This window comes from Sebastes umbrosus, chromosome 23 (genome assembly GCF_015220745.1).
Source record: "Sebastes umbrosus isolate fSebUmb1 chromosome 23, fSebUmb1.pri, whole genome shotgun sequence".
Taxonomy (NCBI): Eukaryota; Metazoa; Chordata; class Actinopteri; order Perciformes; family Sebastidae; genus Sebastes; species Sebastes umbrosus.
In genome coordinates, this window is record NC_051291.1 from 20068867 (window position 1) to 20091065 (window position 22199).

General features: G+C 42.2%; 1 protein-coding gene across 1 annotated transcript in view; it reads right to left on the minus strand.

Moving 5' to 3' along the window:
- The window catches only part of LOC119482962 (protein phosphatase 1H-like), a 36089-nt gene that overhangs the window by 5392 nt on the left and 8498 nt on the right, over nucleotides 1-22199 (minus strand). The window contains exons 2-9 of the mRNA XM_037760874.1: nucleotides 16258-16447; nucleotides 13696-14070; nucleotides 10384-10496; nucleotides 10033-10117; nucleotides 8498-8616; nucleotides 3608-3671; nucleotides 2484-2591; nucleotides 274-425 (exon numbers count right to left, since the gene is read on the minus strand). Of these exons, the coding sequence (XP_037616802.1) occupies nucleotides 274-425; nucleotides 2484-2591; nucleotides 3608-3671; nucleotides 8498-8616; nucleotides 10033-10117; nucleotides 10384-10496; nucleotides 13696-14070; nucleotides 16258-16447 (1206 nt within the window). The remainder of the gene's footprint in view (nucleotides 1-273; nucleotides 426-2483; nucleotides 2592-3607; nucleotides 3672-8497; nucleotides 8617-10032; nucleotides 10118-10383; nucleotides 10497-13695; nucleotides 14071-16257; nucleotides 16448-22199) is intronic.

The window sequence follows — 22199 nt, forward strand, 5'->3', positions numbered from 1 at the left end:
CCGCCTGTGTGATCGCCGTCCCCGCCCTGATTAGTTCCACCTGTGTCTAATCACCATCCTTTCCCTGTCTTTAGTCAGTTTTCCCTGTCGTTGCACCCAGCGTGTAGCCTTTTTCCCAAGTGTTGGTTTGTTCTTAATGCCTAATGTGTTCCAAGTTTATTTCCTATTGAAAGTCTTGTGGATTTACTGCCTCTTACCTGCCTGTCGGACCAAAGAAACCAAAGAAACCAAAGACAGAGAAATAAAGAAATTAAGAAAGAAAAAAGAACAGACCTGTGTAGGTCATCGGGGTCACAGTTGGCGAGGAATGTGGTGACGGTTTCGGCTACTTCCTGGTTGGAGAGGACGTCCCAGAGGCCGTCGGTTCCCATTACCAGAACATCATCAGCCCCGTGCTCATACTGCATCAGGTTGTACACCTGAACCTGCGTCACAAAACACAATTAAAAAGTAGCAACAAAATTACTTTGGTACATTTTACGACTTCATTTCGTTCCTTTCAACTGCTGGTAGCATCATAGATCAAGAACACTCAACTGAAGCAGCTCAAGTCTCTCAGCCATTCTGAAATCTATACTGCCTTCACACAGCACAAACGTGTGGCACTTTTCACAACTTAACGAATTCAATGTCGTTTCCATTCACTGAGAGCATCTGAGGAAACGACTTGAGAGACTCTGATGAAGGGTGAGACTCGTGTTTGTGAGAGAGAAAGACAGAGACGGCGTGCTGCTGAGAGGAGTTGAGTCTTTCATGTGAACCTGGTATGAACCCGGGTATTAATGAATTAAAGATCAAGCAGAGAGCGCTGGGAGGGGGAAATGCTAAACTCTATAAGACAAACTGCAGTACATCAGGAGATGAAAGCGCTTTGAAACCAGCACCAGACAGTCAGACAGGTGAGCTCCAGTTCACCTGCAGCAGAGGACCTTGTTCAGACAGACACAGATCTGACAGACGCAGGTCATGTGACTGACATCCTTTTCATGTAGGACGTATGTCATGAGACAAAACAAGGTAAGGAATGTGGCTGGCAAGAACTAGAATGAATGGAGGAGAGAAACATCTGGAACATCCTGATTAGGATCGTTAAGAAGTTGGTTCCAACCCCAGTCTGAGGGTTAATGGGTTTAAGGAGCTAGATGCTGACATATTAGCCCACAATTTCTCGTTTTTGGAGAATGAAACACAGGCCAGCCGCAGATGTAAGCTAATGTTTCCTCATGTGTTCTTGACTGGTACGGTACGAGCTCCAGGGAAAGTTCATTATGTTCTGCCCAAGTTACAGAGACTGGAATCACATTATTTTCATACTTTCAATCTGCTGCCAAAATCTATAACCGTATACTGCATGGCGGTCTTCTTCGCTGCCTTTATTGGCACATTTTGGTTTCTCTTGGCGTGTTACAACCACCTGTAGATCATTGGCATAGTGTGAAACCATTGGCAGGACTGTATGGAGTCACCCGCTAACACCGTTAGCTGTGAGTCGTCCGCTCAGCCGTCGCTATGTTGAGAGGCGTGCGGCGGCAATTTATATAAATGCTCTGAATTCTGTATTTAGAACCTTTTAAAGGGATAGTTCGGGTGTTTTGAAGTGTGGTTGTATGACGTACTTCTCCATAGTCAGTGTATTACCTACAGTAGATGACGGTCGGCACGCCCCCAGTTTGGAGAAGCAGACATGAGTTGCCACACAGAAGCAAAGCAATGTACTGCTGTGGACGGGGCAGCAGCAAAACGTATTTTAGACACCTACAAAAAAAGGCTAACCTAAAAAAAAAACAATATCAGTTTAAGTGTATTTAGAATATTTTCACCACCTTACCTCGCCGTCAGACAGCCCTTTCTGACGGGAAACTGAAGCCGTTGTATCCATCTTTGCTCTCACCAAAGCCACCAGACTCCATTGAAAAAAACAGTAATTTTACCTTGCAGAACATGGGGGTTGCTGGACTACCGCTGCCTCAATCGGTTAGTTTATTTGTGCTATTGTGTGACTTTGGTGAATCTGAACTAAGTAAAGTCACACAATAACACAAACTAACCAATTGAGGCAGCGATAGACCAGCAACCTCCATATTCTGCAAGGTAAAATTACTGTTTTTTTCCAATGGAGTCTGGTGGCTTAGGTGAGAGCATAGAATAACAGCTTCAGTTCCCCCTCTGAAATAGACTTAAAGCTGTCTCACGGCAAGCTAAACCACCAAAAATATTCAAAATGTAGTCTACACTTATACTGAAATTGATGTTTTTAGGTGAGCCTTTCTTTTAGGTGTCTAAAATATGTTTTGCTGCTGCCCCGTTCACAGCAGTACATTGCTTTGCTTCTCCAAACTGGGGGCATGCCGACCGTCATCTCCTGTAGGTAATACATCGACTATGGATAAGTACCTCATACAACCCCACTTCAAAACACCCAAACTATCCCTTTAAGTCATAAATGACTGAATTTTGTGTCAGCAAGCTATTTGCAGTCTTACCTCGGGGCAACAGGAAAGGAACGGTTTGATGTAGATGTTGGAGTCATGAACTTTGAGGTCATGGTCACCAAGCCCACGGGTCACACCGATGGTCGCCAACACTCGTGCCTGTAAAACACAGACTGGTTTAGTTCAGGTTTCTAACACGATTTTATTCTCTTCGGAGCATTTTCATCAGAAATTCTGCTGTTCGTCAGTTAGCCGTTAATGAACATATGGATGTTCCCATATTGACTGACAGTAACCATGACGGCAGTGTTTCACCCTGTTACCTGCCAGTCACAATTTACAACATATGTGGAGCTGGTAATTGCTCACAGTACAGTGGTGTTGCAGTATAGCGCTGCATTGTGGTGTATTAAATGTAAATATGTCTGGTGGTGCATTAAACAATATGTGAAACTCTTCAGAGGTCTGTAAAGCGTTGCTGAAACTCACTGTTATTTTCTATTCATTTCTATTTTAATGTTAATTATCAAATTCTTTTTCAATATTCTTCCACTCTTTTATCCCTGTGTGAAAACTCCCTTTGTCCGTTCTTTGAATTCAACAGCTATTCATCAGACAACGCTGGCGTCAGATGCGCTATTCCTTTCCGTTATGTCTCTCTTTGCATCAAACCGAACTGATTGAAAAATATGAAACAAACTGACATGACTCAAAATTTGAGTGTTTTCATTTTCGGTCTCCTTCTCATCTCATCCCCTGCTGTCCCTGTGGGGATTAACTTCACTTCTCAGAGAGACGACTGTCATCTCCCGAGTGGTGTGTGTCTGTCTGCATGTCCATGTGTGTGTGTGTGTGTGTGTTAGATGTAGCTACTGGAGTGAAACAGATGGACTGTCTCCTCTCTCTTCTAGTGAGGGTGTACATTCGCACACACACACACACGCACACACACACACACACACGCACGCGCACAGTGTGGTTCTCGCACATCAGAGACCGAGTGTTCGCCCACTCTCTGGGTGGCTAGCAGGCATGCAGTGTGTGTGTGTATGTGTGTGTCAGATTGACAATGTGGGAGCGAGGGATTTTCTCTGCAGTTCTGAATTTCAGAGTAGATGTACAGACACACACACACACACACACACACACACACACACACACACACACACACTTACCTTTTTCCCTTCCCCATATATCAGTGGGAACTTGAGATCTTCATCCTCGATGGTCTTGTATGCCCTGTGTTTGAGGGAAGAAGAGAAAAGCAGACCAAGACAGTGAATGAATCTTTTCTTTCTTTCTGCCTGACTCACACACTCACACACTCAAGAGGTACATAAGTGGAGAGAGAAGAGCAAAAGGAGACCTTTGAGATCTCTCTTAATTAGATGATTTCCCTGAGTCACATTGGCCCTGGGAGCCATTTTGGCTTCACAACAGCCTCTCCCTCGGGTGCGTCATTATCCATCCAGATGTAACATAATTAACAGCTTCTGCCACCAGATCCTTGAGCAAGGCACTGTGGGACTTTGTAGCTGATATGGCTTTAAAGGTGAAAATTGGTGCAGCGGGGGCTGAGATGGCCCGAATTTTAGTCTCCAGTATGGGACAAACTCGGAAAAATACACTTCCCATAATGCAAATTGATAGCATCTCTTTGTTAGACCCTCCGGTAAATAGGGATGTCACGATACCAGAAATTTAGTGGTCGATACCAATAACAGTAAAATTCTGCGATTCTTAATACCAATGCGATACCACATTAATAAACAAAAGTAAAACAATAAATCTCATGTACTTCAACATATCTATTATCGTTTGTATACTGTTTTTTTGTTTGGAAGATAAACAGGTCATAATTCCCTCTCTAGTATCTGGATTTATTCAAGTTTCTTGCCAAAACCTACATTTTACACTTGAATACATCATGATGACGTTAGAATTTACTTTCACTCCATTTTTACTGAATAGAGCCTGAATGCATCATAATGTAATGTAATCAATGGCACCTTCCGTGTCGTTGAAATCGGCAGGTCGAGAGCTAGTTAGCGTTAGCTGTTAGCAGCAAGGTCCTGCACAGAGCTAACAGCTAACGCTAACTAGCTCTCTTCCTGCCGATTTCAACGCGGATTTGTTGTTCGCAGTGTAGCATTATCGGGGAAAAAATAGTGAGTGTAGAATAGTCGATAGTGAGTTTGCTGCGTTCCAAACACATTTTCTATCGTCCCCGGGATGACGGGACGCCGTTAGTCTCGACCCCTTACGGTACCTATCTGCGGTACTGTAGACAAACGAGTACCGTCACGTTTTCAGAATTTTGGCATCGACTTGGTACCGAAGTATCGGTTCTCGTAACATCCCTTCTGGTAAATGACCACATCTTTCAAACGCTACACCTCAGTTTGTGACGCTGGTTTTCTGTTGTCTCCCAGCTCAAACTGTGATAACCCTGATGACATCATTAAGGTTATTTCTCTTACATCTGTATTAGACATTATGAAAGTGTTTGCATAGGCTGGGTGGTACTAACCAAGATGAATACACTGAGAGTTACTTTAATGCTAAAAGCCTATGACTTTTTAAGGTCTGGTGTTTGTCAGTTTTTGCATTAAACAAATATTTATTCTCCTTTTTTTCCACCATTTGTTCTTGCTCTTGCTCTACCCTTGTTAATAAACATACTGTAGGTGGGAAACAAAGCCACCACCATGCCTTCTTGTAGGTTTTGATTCTGGGTCTCACTGCGGCGTCTCTCTAGAGTGCAATAACAAGTGTTTTCACTGCTGAAAAATTTAGCGAGAGAAACTGAGGGGGAGGGGATCTTAGAGTACACGAGCAAACAACACCAAAAATCTGTTCAGAAGCGCACAAATGGAAGCAGAAGGTCTGAAAACACACTTAGAAAAATGGAGCTTTGATGTCAGACTGAAAGACTCCATGGCTGACGCTGATGTACTTAAACTAGCTAGATTAGACCTGGCGTCGCCGGTCTGTGGAGAATATCAACAACTTCAGACGGCTTCACGTCTGACCCGGGTTTGCTCCGTCTGTCAGTCTCGGCCCATTTGTCTATCCCAAAACTGAGATGTGTACTTTTAAAATGCAACACTCTGTCTGGCCTTTGTGTTGGATCCGTGCTCGTCAAACTGAACACGAGTGAGTCACACACTGCGCTAATCTATCCTCACACTGTTTAATCCGGGATGTCAACGGGCTGCCAAGTGAGAACGCTAATTTTCCATTATTGTCTTACTTTGCATTTCACACAATTAGTGCTTAAAGAGGACCTATTATGTTCATTTCCAGGTATATACTTGTATTTAGGGTTTCTACTAGAACATATTTACATGTTTTAATGTTCAAAAAATGCTTTATTTTTCTACTACCGGCTGTGTTGAGGCACCTCTGTCTGAAACGCTCTGTTTGAGCTCCGCCCCCCCTCCCGAATAGCCTAGTCTGCTCTGATTGGTTAGCTGGCCCACTCTGTTGTCATTGGTCAACTGCAACAAACTCTTCGGACTCCGCTCCAGCTCCGCTTTAACTAGCTTTGTTTTGAGGGCATGCCAAACTTGCCGTTATAGGCAAGGTATTATGCAAATGTGTCACTCGGTGACATCATCGCGTTACGGAAGAAAAGGCGGGACTTCCAACAAGGTGTTTCAGACAGTTCAGGAGCAGTGTTTCTTTGGGGGAGAGTATCTCCCTTTGGGCTAGACTTTGGGCTTTGTAACTTTGCAGACCTTTTACATGCACAAGAAAACTATATGACACACTAAAGGAAAGGGAAAAAGCATAACAGGTCCTCTTTAATCATAAATGGCATCCATTCACTGTTTCCAGCTCCTCAAATGTGAGGTTTTACTGATTGTCTCTGTTTTGTATCTAAAACATTTTGGGGTTTTAGACTGTTTGTTGGACAAAACAAGATATTTAAAGATGTCATCTCGGGCTCTACTGCCTCTTGCCCAAAGGCACCTCAGAAGTTGCTGCTTTCAGCAAGCAAAATCAGTCATTACACATCTTTTGTCTTTCTCAAATCCCTCAAAATTATCCTCCAGCTGCCTTGGTTTGTGACGTAGGCTAATTGAACATTTTCAAGCTATACCCAGTCTTTCCCAGATATGGACAAAATCTAAAAAATAAATGACTCCAAACGACTTCCTCGCTTGGATGTGAAGAGAAACATCCTGGTTGGCACATTTCTGCTCCTGAAGGGCGATCTCATGGTGAAATATACATCAATACGCACAGTACTGTATGTGGCTCTATGCATCAGTGAAAGAGAGAGAGAGACAGAGTAGCAGTAAAAGCACATCTCATTACTGGCTTCCACTGAAGCCACAGTCACACAGCATGGTGCCTGGCTAGCCCACAGAGTGCTGCACACATACAGGGCCATCTCTGCTGTATCATTATATCATATCGAGTTAGGCTGCTCCCTCATTAGCTCTCTGCTGGTCTCTTCAGCCCTCGCTGTATAGAAGCAGCAGTAAAGGAAGGAAAAGGGAGCGAGGGAAGCAGAGATTCAGGCCGCAGTATGCACGATCAACTGATGATATCTTTTTCAGATTATTGTTTGGTTTAAGGGGGATGCAGCTGGAGACAACATTAGAGTTTAGTTTGGGTGCAGGGCTGTGCTATCTTGAAGTGTCTGCTCAGTGAAAATAAAAGAGATGATAATAATAATAATAATTAAAGCTGCAAGCAGCGATGAACGGGCCCTCGCCCCTACTTGCGCGTCGGGGATGCTGGCGGGACGCCGACCGACGCGGCCGGGCACCGTGAAACCGAAACTCTGACGAGCACCATGACGCCTGCCGCAAGGCTCTACGACAAGCGGTTCACGAGTTATGAAGGGTGGCGTGGCTAATGTGTAGGGGGCGGGGATAACAACACCAACTTAACAGGCACTCTCTGCTGAGTGATATAACACCTCCCACAAGACTCTACGACAAACGGATCATGAGTTATGAAAGGGGGCGTGGCTAATGTGTAGGGGGCGGGGCTAACCATCCCCAATGAAACAGGAACTCTCTGCTGAGTGATATGACACTTCCCACAAGACTCTACTACAAACGGTTCATGAGTTATGAAAGGGGGCGGGGCTAATGTGTAGGGGGCGTGGCTATGACTATATTTTTGCATTTACATATAATCAGGACTGGACCCTTATCATACCTGAGAAATTTGGGGCAGATCGAACTATGTACAGTTGAGTTAGGGTTAACCCACTCTCTGCTGAGTGATATGACACATCCCGCAAGACTCTACTATAAACGGTTCATGAGATATGAAAGGGGGCGGGGCTAACGTCTTGGGGCGGGGCTATGAGTATATTTTTTCATATACATGTCATCAGTACTGGAGCACCATCATACCTGAGAGATTTGGGGCAGATCGGACTATGTACAGTTGAGTTACAATAACTGCCTGTTTCATGGCGAATGGCTCAAAATGGCCGCAACGCCACGGTCAGGTCGTTAAGTGAACACTCACCATTTTAATAACTTTTCATCCTCAAGGTCTTAAGATGGCCCTGACCAAATTTCAAGTCGATCTGATCAAATCTGTAGGAGGAGTTCGTTAAAGTACGCGGCCTACAAAACCCCCCAGAAATGGGCGAAAAATGTGCAAAATCGCACATAAAATTCAATATGGCTGACTTCCTGTTGAGTTTTGGGCATACCTCCGAGAGGCTTTTTTGTTTCTCTCCACATCTTACATCTGTCTACCAAATTTTGTACTTGTAGGTGAAACCGGAGCGCGGATATCAATTTTTCCATTTCATGGCGAATGGCTCAAAATGGCCGCCACGCCACGGTCAGGTCGTTAAGTGAAAACTCACGATTTTAATAACTTTTCATCCTCAAGGTCTTAAGATGGTCCTGACCAAATTTCAAATCGATCTTATTAAATCTGTAGGAGGAGTTCGTTAAAGTACGCGGCCTATAAAACGCTAAAAATTACATGAAATCCAATATGGCCGACTTCTGGGTGGGCGGAGCTAATGAAACCCAATGAGGAATATGTTTCAAATGATGAGCTCGGGCCCTAATAAGACTTACCATCCGTTCATGGTGAAATCTCTGTAGAGCATCCTCTTGCCCACCTCCTTCCTCTGAACTCTCCGGGGAAATTCCAGGTGCGTGAACTCATTTCCTAACAGGTGAGGCTGCATAAAACCCTGGAGGACACAATGACGGGCTTCAAGTCAGTCGAGCGGATAAATGTGAGGCAGATTTGCAAATCAAATGAAAGTTATCTTCCATCATTTTGGTTTTTTTTTGTCACTTCACTCTTGAACCTGATTCCTACATGAATTTTGAGGCTGATAATATGATACTGGAGAGTTAAAACATTCTGATAATATATTGGCCAAGACTGTTGTGATTGACATTAGATTGGATTGATGATTGAGATGTAGTGCCCATCCTTTCATTTGTTTTACATAACATTAAGAATGCCTTAAATTTGCCATTTATTTGGTTACTAAACTCACTTTTTTAGTGTTTGTGCGCATACATTTTGGTATCTGGTGTGATTACCAACCCACAAACTGTGAAACAAGACAACCCAGTCAGTTTTTTTTGTGGGCTTTTTCTAGATCAGAAAACATGTGATTCAACAGGCCATTCAGATTTGGCTCCCCTTCCTATGTCACATGCAGGCTCATTAGAATATACCGCCCCCCCCATCTGAGTACCTCCGTCCACGGCTTGAGAACTACCTTTGCAAAAGGCGCAGCGTATTTTTCTTGCAAGCCAATCAGAGCAGACTGAGCTCTTAAAGAGACAGGCGCTAAAACAGAGCTTTTCAGACAGAGGGTGAATACAGGTATATTCAGACAGACAGTATGAGGAAAATAATGTATTTTTTCAACATTAAAGCATGTAAACATGTTCTAGTAGAAACCCTAAATACAAGTATGAACCTGAAAATTAGCATGACATGTCCCCTTTAAGGAATTGTATTGACCAGGATATTTTACAGTTGAAAAATTGCTCTCTGGTTTACAAACTATGTAATGGAGAAACTGTTTGTAAATGACCTCACGCACCTTCCTAGCATTTCTGTTCGGCAATTTCTTGTTATTTACCTTACATATATGATGATAGATTGGTGATAATATCAGCCGCGCCAATGTATTGGTCAGGCTATATAGTCTCGGCAGGCAATATAGTCAGAAAGAAAGTATTTGGTAGTGAGCTTTCTGTTGCTTCCAACTAAAGATCTTTGAGATTTATTCATGAAATCAAAAGGAAACATGCAAGCGTCACTGCTTACAGCCACTGACTATAAAAAAGGTCATACCCGGCTGAGCTGAGTGTCCTCATATTGGTTGATTTTATAGGAAATCGATGGACTTCAGATGTCTTACTGATTGTGACTGTGGCCAACAATAAGCACTGTTTCTCTGGTCGACTATATAAACTGACATGGCTTCCTGTGACAAACCGTATTACATATATTTGTCAAGATTCAGATCACACTTCAAACTAGAGACGACACTAAAGACCAGGCGTCAAACTGTACAGAGCTATCCTTTCAAGAGAAGACATGTAAACACTCTTTGTATTTCTCTGTCACAGCGTTTTCTTACCAGGAACTGAAGTCGCTGTCGTTCTGATTCCGGTGTGAACTCTGTTGACATGGGAATGATCTCATTGTTTCTGATAATGATAGCCCTGCAGACACACACACAAAAAGAAGGTGAGCTGTAGGAAGGGAGAGACAAGAGGGCACATGGACCAGCTTTCATAGCATGGAAGGCCCAGGTGAAGCAGACCAGCTGCTCCCGTGTCAGCCAATTTCCTGCTGAGGTCGTCCAGGAGAGCGTCCAAAAACAGTGAGTCACAATGTACTGACATCACATGTCTCTGGGTCTCTATAGGGTCTACTGCGGTGTAATGACCACCATTTACTGGACTGAAGATTAAGCACACACACACACCTGCTGTCGCCTGCATTCCCAACGTATAGTTTTCCCAGCAGGTAAACCACAGAGAGAGCCGTACACCCTCCTGTGATGTTATACAATTGCTTCTCCCTCTCGATCTGGGCATCCTGGGAGAAGAGAGAGAGAGAGAGAGCTGTCAATCTTTAATGAAGCATCACTTAAGAAGCACAATAGCTTTAAAATTCTCCCACATGCGACAGTAAAAGTGGCTGCGAGCAGCCCACACAGGCAGGAGGGAAGGTTTAAATACACAGTCTCTGCCTTCTTCTATTCAATAACATTCATAAATATATGACTGTAAGGGTCGTAAGAGAGAGAGAGAGATGGAGAAAGTGTGCAAGAAATCTGATCAACCTTTATAGAAAGACAGACGCTGTGTGGGCATCGTTGCAGACTATTGATCAGTTTAACCTGAACCTCTTGTCGACCGCGTGTCAGCAAACAAGAAGTGGCCGTGCATGAATAATGTGGACATTGATATGTGAGAAGGTTTGTGTATTTCCTCAGCGTATCATGGTTCAAGAGGCTTTAGAGCGACTGATCGTACATGCACACACTCAGAGTGCGTTTTTTACCCCTCAATTTTATTGTATTTGTGACTTGCAATTCTCCTTTTAAGCGTCCTACAACAGGAATATGATCACATGATTTGTCTTGCAGAAACCCTGCAGACAGAACTGTTATTTTTCCTGCAGGTGGATTTCTTTCCACAAAGGCCACAGCTTTAACTGATGCATGATGATAATCTCCTACAAAGAATGTCAAATCAAGTGTAAGAGAGCTGCTTTTTCCACTAGGGGAAAGGGGGATCTGAGAGGAGCTTTCACAGGGATTCTTTTTTATATAAATCTGGTACTGCAGGGTCCAGCTTGAACTGTTTTCCATTGCCATCTAGTGGTAATACTGCATAGACTTTGGCTTCTACAGATATCTCAATCACAAAGGAAAATATACACGACTGAACGATGTGAAAGACTCTGTTCTCCTTTTGATAAGGTGTGTACTTTCAGATCTCTGTGTGAATTCAAAGGTTTGGGACCACATTTGGTAACATAAAAAAAGGCCTGTAGCTGTTTCTTCAATTGTGAAGTCAGTCAGCTAAATACCTTTTAATTAAAAAGCAAATGACTTGAGACATATGTAGTCGGATGCTGCCTTTGAACTAGAGCAGTCTTAATGTCTGCGGTTCAGTAGCGTTTGTAGCCGGGAGCCATCATTTCATAAGCCAGCTCTCTGAGGCCAGATGTCTATATAAACTGGAAAATAGAGACGCTGAAGGTCGTCGTCGGAAAACAATCGTTGCGTGCTTCTCTGTGACGTGTGTGTGCATTAGTGCCTCTTTTTGCCCTCGGTTCAGGATGTCAGTGTGCGTATAGCATCATGACAGCAAATACTAATTCAGCAATTGGTACCAGCTTTTCATCTGTACTTATTTGCATGTGTTGGCTTCCTTCCGTTACTACATTTCCATATCAGCTTAGTATTCAAGTAAATATTTACTGCATACATACTGGCTCTATTCCAGTTGGTGCTGCACAAATATACAGTTTGGAAGGTCATGCACATGCACGTATAACACACATCAACTGATCTAGAGTATAATAACAGGTAACTGTACCACCGATAAACTACTAAATATATCAAATTCATTTATGTCAATTGTTCATGATCCTAATAATCTGAGATTATTTTCTTGATTAATGGATTCATTGTTTGGTCTGTAAAATGTCAGGGAGCGGCTTCCAAGTGCCCAGGGTGACATATTCAAATGTCTTGTTTAAGTTCAGACCCAACGACATTCAACTGACTATCATCAAGACTAAAGAAACCAAAGAATATTTACATTAGAGAAGTTGGAATGACTATATTTCTGTTTTTGTTTTTTTTTCATTTTTGCTTCAAAAACTGACTTAAAAGATGAATTAATATGTTGGTTGCCCCTCTCTTCACCACTGATTGAAAAGCTTAACATCAAGTTTGGCTCTTCAGAAACTAACATGTACAGTTAGGAAGAAAGCTTCGGAGTTTTATGACATCTGGGAAACGTTTTTGGAAATTGTTAAAAAATTACATTTAAGAGGCGATGGAAATGTGAAGTTACAGTGAAACACTTAATGTGAGGAATGTGTGCTGTACCCTGTTTTATGTTTGTGACCTTATTCTTAATTTATTTTATTTATTTATAATCTTATTAATTTACTTAATGTTATTTTCATTGTATATCTATAGCATTTTTTTACTTTATTTTCAGCTATTTATTTATTTTCAAGTGATTTTCTTATTATTAATATTATTGTTATTTCATACCCTGCCATATGTTCAATTTCGGGAAGGTTCAGTGATGTATGTACAACTTGTTAAATGTATAAAATCCATAAAAAATATGTTAAAGGTCCCATATCATGCTCATTTGCAGGTTCATACTTGTATTTTATGTTTCTACTATAACATGTTTACATGCTGTAATGTTAAAAAAACAAAACTTTATTTTCCTCAAACTGTCTGCCTGAATATACCTATATTTATCCTTTGACTAAAACGCTCCATTTTACGGAACTGCAACGGAATTGCGTTGCTAGGCAACAGCTTGGGTTTATGTTTACTTCCTGTCAGCTGATGTTATTCACATACACTGCAACAGGATATAAACTGGGACACATTTAGAATGTTTATGTTTAAAATCGTGTAATGGTCTAAATATTGTATATTTGTGACATCACAAATGGACAGAAATCCTAATGGCTTGTTTCAAACACAAAATTTCTAAATACGGGCTGTGTGTATTTCTCCTTATATTAAGCGTTTCGATAATTTAACAGTATTTATATAGCACTTAAACCTGTTTTATAATATAAAAGACCTGAAAATCTCACTTTTTATAATATGGGACCTTTAAAAAAAAGATTAATTGATTTTTGCAGTCATGATCAATTAACTGACTAATTATTTCAGCTCTGGATTTGTGTAGATTTATGGGTAGTAAGCAGATAAATCACAAAACATGGGGTGTGTCAAAATGTCATAACAGCCTAAATAACTTATGGTGGATATTTTCATTAAGTGTGGAACTCGAATAGAGATTCTGATAAAGGGATGATGACGGAAGAGGTCTGTAACTGAGAGGTCAGACAACGGATCCCTGCAAGAAGATAATGAACACTTTTCTGCAACCTCACCGTACATTTCTCTGCATTATAGACTCTCAGCCAAAATCCAACAATGTTAAGTAATGATGCATGACAGAGTGAAAGCTTCCAGCACCGATCAGGATGAGTGGGCAGAGACTCATCGTGACCTTGCTCTTACCATCTCTTTGAAGGCGTTCTCTATGGCTCCGATCACCAGGCTCTCGTGCTGGATCTTCTTCTCGGTAAAGAAGCGTGGTGGAGGCGGGGTGTTGCTCGGGGAACCTGGTGCGCCGGCGGCCCCACGCAGAGAAGCGGCCCGGGTCAGGCCTCGGTGAGGGCCCGGGGTGTTTCCCTGGAGGTAGGGGTTGTTGTCGTTGGGCTCCTCGCCAAGGACGGTCGGGGGCAAGGAGGCTAGGTTGCGTAGGATCTCGATGACGGCCTGGAGCTGGCAGGCGATGTGGTGCTGCAGCAGGCGGGAGGCGACAACGGCTGCACCCGAGCCAGCGTGGCCGTCGAACAAGGCCCAGTAGTGGAACACCAGCCCTTCGCTGTCCTGAACACACACGTAAACAATGTATGTTTATTTCATATCATGTGACAACAGCATACAGTAACAGCTGAATTAAACACAATCATGATAAAAATGATGAGCGGATTTTAATTTTTTTTAGCTAAAAAATGCATAACTTCTATCTATCTTCTATCTGCATATCTAATATCACCCACTGTAAGTCACCGCCAGAGGTCAAAGGTCACCTCCCTGGACAAATAAATGACAAAAAATCAAACTGATATGAATCAATAGAGACAAAACTGCCTTTTTTCATTTTCAAGAAATTTTAAATAGATTTTTGCGCTGATCGTAGAGCATACTACATACTACAAATGATCTAAATAATCAGTCAAAATTATGCAAAAGTCCTCCTCCAGCTCATCATGCCATAGTCAAGATAAAATAATATAATTAAAAAAATTGACATTTGAAAAAGAAAAAAACAACATGAAGCTAAATGACTAATGTAGTATGTGTGAGTCATCTCTGGGAGGAGAAAACATCATGACTCATCCTGTCCAATGGTGTTTGAGGAGCTGCAAAGGTCAAAGCTCCTTATCTCTTCATCTCTCTCTGTAGGCAGGAACACTCTCACACCTCTGTCTCAGGTCTGTGCCATCACATACTTTACTGCCTGGTACATAACGTTTTTTGTTTTTTTCTGCTGTACACTCTGCCTTCTCAAAACTGCACCAGCACTTATATATAATAAATTCACAATTACAATCGGACTCTGGACATGTTGAATCATTCCCTGACAGACTTTCCCATGCGGCGTACAGGGTGTAACCCTGGAAACAAAATGACTTTGGTGGCAAACTTTGGGGATTTTTTGAATGAACTCCCGAGTGACATGAATGACGATCTGCTTCCTCTAAGAGAACACTTCTCACAGCTTTTGTGCCAATTTGCGGAGGTGGCACTGAATAAAGATTTACATGAGAAAAAGTTGCATAAATTAAAGTACAAAACAACTAATCCGATCATTTATATGGTTGAAATGAAGTTCATTATGTATGCCTCTTATATAATCCCACCCCTGGGGTTTTGATGAAACCTGCTTTCTCCCGAGATGATTTTCCCTGAAACATTCCTTTCTCCTTAGGCGTGATGTTTTTTTTGCATAATGGATGGTCCACAATGAATGTTACCTTCTCAATTACACTGTCAACTATGGCTGGGTTTACTCACTTTAACTTCTAATTGGCACTAAGCACAAAGTACAGCTGAGGCTGCTGGTAATGTAATTAGTTTAGTAAGTGTTTGTTCATCAACCAACAAAGTATTGGGCAAATGGAAATTGCCAGATGTTTAGATGAAAAGTTCAGGGATCACCCAAGTTCTTACAGTTCATCCTGATGGGGACATGTGATTGGATATTGATTATCATAGAGTTTTAGAAGTCACCTTTGGTTTAGGAAATCATCATTTTCTGATAGTTTATTGACAAATTTGTAAACGACAAATCAATTAATTAATATATACACTTGAGGATTATTCAGTGATTGAAATACTGGTTAGTTGCAGCCATAGATGCATCATTCTCTATCATTTTTGTTTTCAAAATGAGATTTACTGGGCTGCACGGTGGTGCAGTGGTTAACACTGTCCCCTCACAGCAAGAGGGTCGTAGGTTCAGCCCTTCTGTGTGGAGTTTGCATGTTTTCCCCGTGTTAGCGTGGGTTTTCTCCGGGTTCTCAGGTTTCCTCCCACAGTCCAAAGACATGCAGGTTAATTGTTGACTCTAAATGTGTGAATGTGAGTGTGAATGGTTGTCTGTCTCTATGTGTCAGCCCTGTGATAGTCTGGAGACCTGTCCAGGGTGTACCCCACCTTCACCCAATGTCAGCTGGGATCGGCTCCCGCCCCCCCACGCGACCCTGAATAGGATAAGCGGTTACGGATAACTAATGAATGAATGAATGAATGAATGAATGAATGAATGAATGAATGAATGAAAATGAGATTTACTCTGCATGCCACAACTAAACACACTAGAGGAAGAAATACTCCAGGCTGCACATAAACAGGTGAACTCCAACTGGAGTAGCTCCACTAGTCTAGTGTAGTTAGGTCACTGCTCCCTGTGGATGCATGTGAGCAAGACTGTTTATAAATGCATCATGTATGTACACTGTATACTCTTTGTGCACATGCTCACACATTCAATGGAGTGTGTATATATACCTCTCCCAGCTTGCTGTGCTCCACGCGGAGCCCCAAGCCCTCTCCGTTGGGCAGCGAGTTGCGTCTCTTGGCTGTGGGGGTCTTGCTGGGTGTGGAGGGGGGGCAGTAGCTCATCGGCCTCCTTCTCGCTACGACCACCTCGCAGCAGGCCTGGTCCTCATTCAGCGCACTCTTACCAGCATTAATCACCCTGAAACAAAGGCGTGACATACACAGGTTGACACATATTTAAGGCTTTTGACTGTTTGTCAAACATTTAGATGTCCTTTTTTTCCCAGATCAAATTTCGCTACCAGCAACAGATGCACCACTTGCTGTGATTTCCAATCTGACAGCTGTGGTCTGGAACAAGCGGCTGAATGAGAGCCGACATCAGATGCTTTTTTGCCGGATGAAACGGCACTGCGGCCTTTCATGGTTATTATGGCTCACTGCAGGATCACAGCAATTAGTCAGAGCCGCAGCCTGAGGTTTCTATCTGTACAGCCAGCGAAGCAGCTGGCTCGGTATGTTTCATGTTGCTGATGAAGATCAAACAGGAGAGCTTGTTTGTGGTACCGCTCTGCCGGGAGTGTCCTGATGTATCAGGACAGACGCTTTGTCTGCGTGTGACTATACATACAAGCCCAAAGCTCTGTGTGTGTGTGTGTGTTGCCTTATTCATCTGTATTCGTCCCTTATTTAACCAGGCAGACCACAGAGAGAGATTGTACCAAGGATACATGAAACCCAGTAATCACTAAGGACAGCCACACAATAACCGTGTGGTTTGCATAAAACCAACATGTCTTATTTCCTTTTTTTTCACATTTCAGCATTCAACAGCAATTTTTTAAATTACTTTTTTGTGTTGTTGTCACAGATAGTACCAGAAGCTATAGCTGAAATACATAGGAGCAGGGCTGTGGCCAGGATTTGAATATAGGCTAACTGTTAAATTATGATTTACATTCATACCAAACACAGTATATGCTGGTTAAAAGTCTTCTCCAAACTATATATCTATATATATATCTATATATATCTATATATATCTATATATTAACTAGCAAATGTTAGCATGCTAACACACTAAGATGGTGAGGGTAAACATTATACCTGCTAAACATTAGCGTGTTAGCATTGTCATTGTGAGTATGTTAGCATGCGGATGCTAACATTTACCCCACAGCACCACTCACAGGGCTGCTAGCTAGCTAGCATAGCAGTAGACTCTTATTTTAAATTGTACCATGTAACTCCCCCATGGTCACTAAAACCTCCAGTTTCCCCCAAAATACAAAGGATGTACGGAGAAACACACACAGCCCGTATTCAGAAATTGTGCGTTTGAAACAAGCCGTTAGGATTTCTGTCCATTTGTGATGTCGCAAATATACAATATTTAGACCATTACACGGTTTTAAACATAAACATTCTAAATGTGTCCCAGTTTATTTCCTGTTGCAGTGTATGTAAATAACAACAGCTGACAGGAAGTAAACATGGACCCACACCTTTGCCTAGCAACACAATTCCATTGCAAATCCGTTGAAAGGCACTAAAACGGAGCGTTTCAGGCAGAAAGGTAAATACAGGTATATTCAGACAGACAGTATGAGGAAAATAAAGTTTTTTTTTAACATTACAGCATGTAAACATGTTCTAGTAGAAACACAAAACACAAGTACGAATCTGAAAATGAGCACGATATGGGACCTTTAATGTTAGCAAAACTGTGAATGTCATGGCATTACTTAAAGGAACAGTGTTGTAACGTTTAGTGGGATCAACTGGCAGAAATGGAATATCGTATTAATAAGTATGTTTTCTCTAGTGTATAATCACCTGAAAATAAGACTTGTTGTGTTTTTGTTACCTTAGAATGAGACGTTTATATCTACATAGGGAGAGGGTCCTCTTCACGGAGCCGGCTGCCATGTTTCTACAGTAGCCGAGAACGGACAAACCAAACACTGGCTCAAGATAAGGACATTAGCATTTTTGCGTTTTTGCATCGGCCGCCGTGGGTCTCCTACACGCTTGGCACACGGGAGGAGTTCAATAAGGTCTCAGTTTGTTGCAATCTGCAACCTCACTGCTAGATGCCGCAACATCCTAAACAATGCACCTTTAAGACTTTTGTTTACACAGTAATGACATTTCAAACAATATAATCCAGTTTCTACTTGCAACAGCTGAGTACAAAATTCTAGATACAAATTTGTCACACCTAATTTGCAGCACTAACCTTTACTGGCCACCTCAAAGGTCGCTGAACCTGCTGATTAATAGCTAATGATAGCTAATGTAATTGGGTCACCAATGAATGGTGAGAAAATAAAGATTGTGAAGGCAGCTCCTGTGAGACTGGCAAGTCTGACAGACGTCTCTGGAGGGTGTTGTGAATGTGTGCGAGTAGAGAAATTGGCATGCCTATTTATAGACAAAGACTGGATGTTTTCTGCTACTAGGCGGCATCAGTGTCTGGTTCTCTGCCTCACATGCTTGTTAACCTTAGATAGAAAGAGAAAGATCGGGAGAAACCGCAAAACATGCAATATTTTGCATTTATGCAATTTATGTCTGACTTTCGCTGTTTAATTTTTTTCATTGCCACATTAATTGTTGTTCTGCATACTTGCATTGCCAATACCCCTTTATGCAAGTGAAGCATTTTTTTTTATTTGAGAGAGACAAAGGGAGAGGTAGAGAGAGTGAGAGAAAGAGAGAGCTATTGTCTTGAAAGCCTTGTGTAGCTGTCCGTTTCCACTGCAGATTATGCAGTGGTTAAATGGGAGGATACCAAATCAATATTACTTTGTATTTTGAACCTGGTATAAGTGTAAATTGTTTGGCCATTTTGCTTTAGTGGACTGCAGTGGAAATCCAATAACCAAGGAGCCCTTTTAAAATGTGTACAACAATATCGTCTGATCAGCGTATCAAACAGCAAAATTGTACAGGATGTAAATCCTTGGCCTTGTGCTAAGTCTATATTCAGACTATTAAAACAGTTAATCAGCCACTGCTGGGGTTGTAGGAACAGTGGAAATACTACATCACTCTACATCTAATTTATCTTCTGTATATGGCAACAACAGGCAAGAAGCTGTATCCAGCACTGCCACGTTTGATGAAGTATGTTATAACTGTGCTAACAACTGGCTCTCTGGCGCGGTCAGAACAACAACCTGGTTCTGAATGCTCTTAAAACTGTGGAGATGAGAGGAGACTTTGGGTGGAGCCCCTATCACCATACTGAACAACACTGTGTCTGCTGTGGAAAACCGTCAGGTTTCTGGGAGCCACTGTCTCCCAGGACCTAAAGTGGACTTCCAACATAGACACCATCAGGAAAATAGGCCCAGCAGAGGTTGAACTTCCTGCCTTAGGCAGCTGCTGATCCAGTTCTACACTGCAATAATCCAGTCTGTTCTCATGCACAGACAGCCTGCCCTCCATTCAGGATTTATCCTCCTCCAGAGTCAGGAAACTGACTGGTAACATCACTGCAGACCCTTCACAATCTGTTCAAACTTCTTCAAACTTGTAAATAATATATAAATATACATATTTTTTTATTGTTGGTCATTGGTTCTTTTTATATATATATATTTAAATAATATTTACCCACTCAAAATAGCCTATAATAAGGATGAGTTTATTGTGCAGTAGCCCGTTTAGTCCAGCAGAGGGCGGTGGTGGCGCTGCAGAGAGAAAACAACCACATGGCTTCCCGCTAGAAGGAGAGTAGAGTGAGACAGCAAAGTGGTAGCAACAAGCTAACAGCACGAAGGAAACTAACTACAGAGAGAAGAAACACAATATAAACGCAACATGAAAGTTAGTTTGAAGGTTCCGTCCCAAAATGGGTTACTAGGAGTAACTGGTCGAAGTCCTGCCGAGGATTTAATGATGTGTGTATACCGCCATTCTCAGGTGAGTGTTAGTGTGTGTGCTAGCTAACATGACGCTAGCTAACATAGCTAACGTTAGCTAAGTCAATGTACTCTGTTACAGAGTGACAAGTTCTCTCGGTAAGAGTTCATGTCACTCAGCTAGCTGAGTTGTGTGTTTTCTTGATAAGACATTTACTAAAAAAACAATGGAGTATGACTTGAGTTGAATAAAAACAAAAGCATAATTAAAGCAGCGATGAACAGGCCTTCGCACCATCCCGCGCGTCGGGGGTACTGGCGGGACTCCGATCGACGGGGTAAGGGACAATGAACGGGGAACTCTGCCGAGTGCAATGACGCCTGCCACAAGACTCTTTGACAAACGGCTCATGAGTTATGAAAGGGGGCGGGGCTAACATCTTGGGGCGGGGCTATGAGTATATGTTTGCATGCACATGTCCTCAGGACTGGACCCTCATCATGCCAGAGAAATTTGGGGCAGATCGGACTATGTACAGTGGAGTTACAACAACTTCCTGTTTCATGGCGAATGGCTAAAAATGGCCGCCACGCCACGGTCAGGTGGTTCATCGAAAACTCACCATTTGAATAAGTTTTCATCCTTAAGGTCTTAAGATGGTCCTGACCAAATTTCAAGTCGATCTGATTAAATATGTAGGAGGAGTTCGTTAAAATACACGGCCTATAAAACGCTAAAAATGGGCGAAAATTGCATATTAAATTAAAAATGGCTAACTTCCTGTTGACTTTGGGGCTTTTTGTGCGTCTCCATGTTACATTTGTCTGCCAAATTTCATACATGTAGGTGAAACCGGAGCAAGGGGCTCAATTTTTCCAACTTTCTAGGGGGCGCTAGTGAGCCATTTTGCAACACCCAAACCAGACACCCTTAAAATATCAAATTTTTAACCACGTCTGATAATAGTTCCAAGTTTAACAACTTTATGAGCATGTTAAGGCCCTCAAAAAGGCGATTCATTTGAGAGAAGAAAAAGAGGAAACACTACAGTTTCAATAGGGCCTTCGCTGGCCCGACATCGTCGGTGCTCTGGCCCTAATTAGAAGGATGGTAATGTTGCTAGCGCCAGGGTTTTACTTGTGCAGCAGCTATGGGGATATGAATGTATAGTAATCTTGAAAGTACTGTAAATCCATTAATTTGGATTTTTGAGTGATATTAGTTCCAGATATGGTAATATTTTCATCCAAAAGAGAATAATCAAATGTTGTCCTGCTTATGCAAATCACAGGTGGACATACAGTACAACTGACTAGCAGAGGACGCACAGCGGGTGTGCAGAGGAGCGTCTCACCAGTCAATAGGACTGATTCACTCCACCATCTTCATCACATTGTACAGGTAAGCCCTGCAATCGCACCACACTCTATTTATAGGAAAGAAACACACTACCATGGTAGATGAGCATTTGTTTTATTTGATTTGGTTTGTTATTTTCTCAGTGCTGGTTGAAGGGGGCAAAGAAAACACACTCCCAACTTAAAGGAGGGAAAAAAGAACAGAGAACTGTACTATGTTTAGCGTTACTGTTGAATAAATGCTGGCAATATGTTCTGAGTAATCTAAACTGGTGTTTTCATTCCTCTACTCCTCCTTGACAAGTACCTACATAAAGCACTTGTGCTTTTATCCCTCCATAGTATGCTAAGGAAGTGCTTAAATTATATATACGCCTGAGGCCTGTACTACGAAGCAGGATTTGGGGTTAGCGAGGTCACTTTGGGGTTAACCATGGGTTTTTGTAGATCGCCATGGTAATTTATGCTTAACACATAACCTGCTCCGGAGCATATAAACTCCGGTGATAAACTCGTATTAAAGCATCGCCTACTGACCAATCAGAGCTTGGTGCACTGATCGTATGATAATATTACACACTGGCTGTATGGTGTGGGTGCTAACCGCTTTGGATTATAGTTTGACATTTATTTTTTTACTTGCTCTCAAATCTGTTTCACCACGCCGGAGTCGGGTGATGCAGCTGAAAGAAGGCTGAAATAGTCATACACGCCACATCCTTA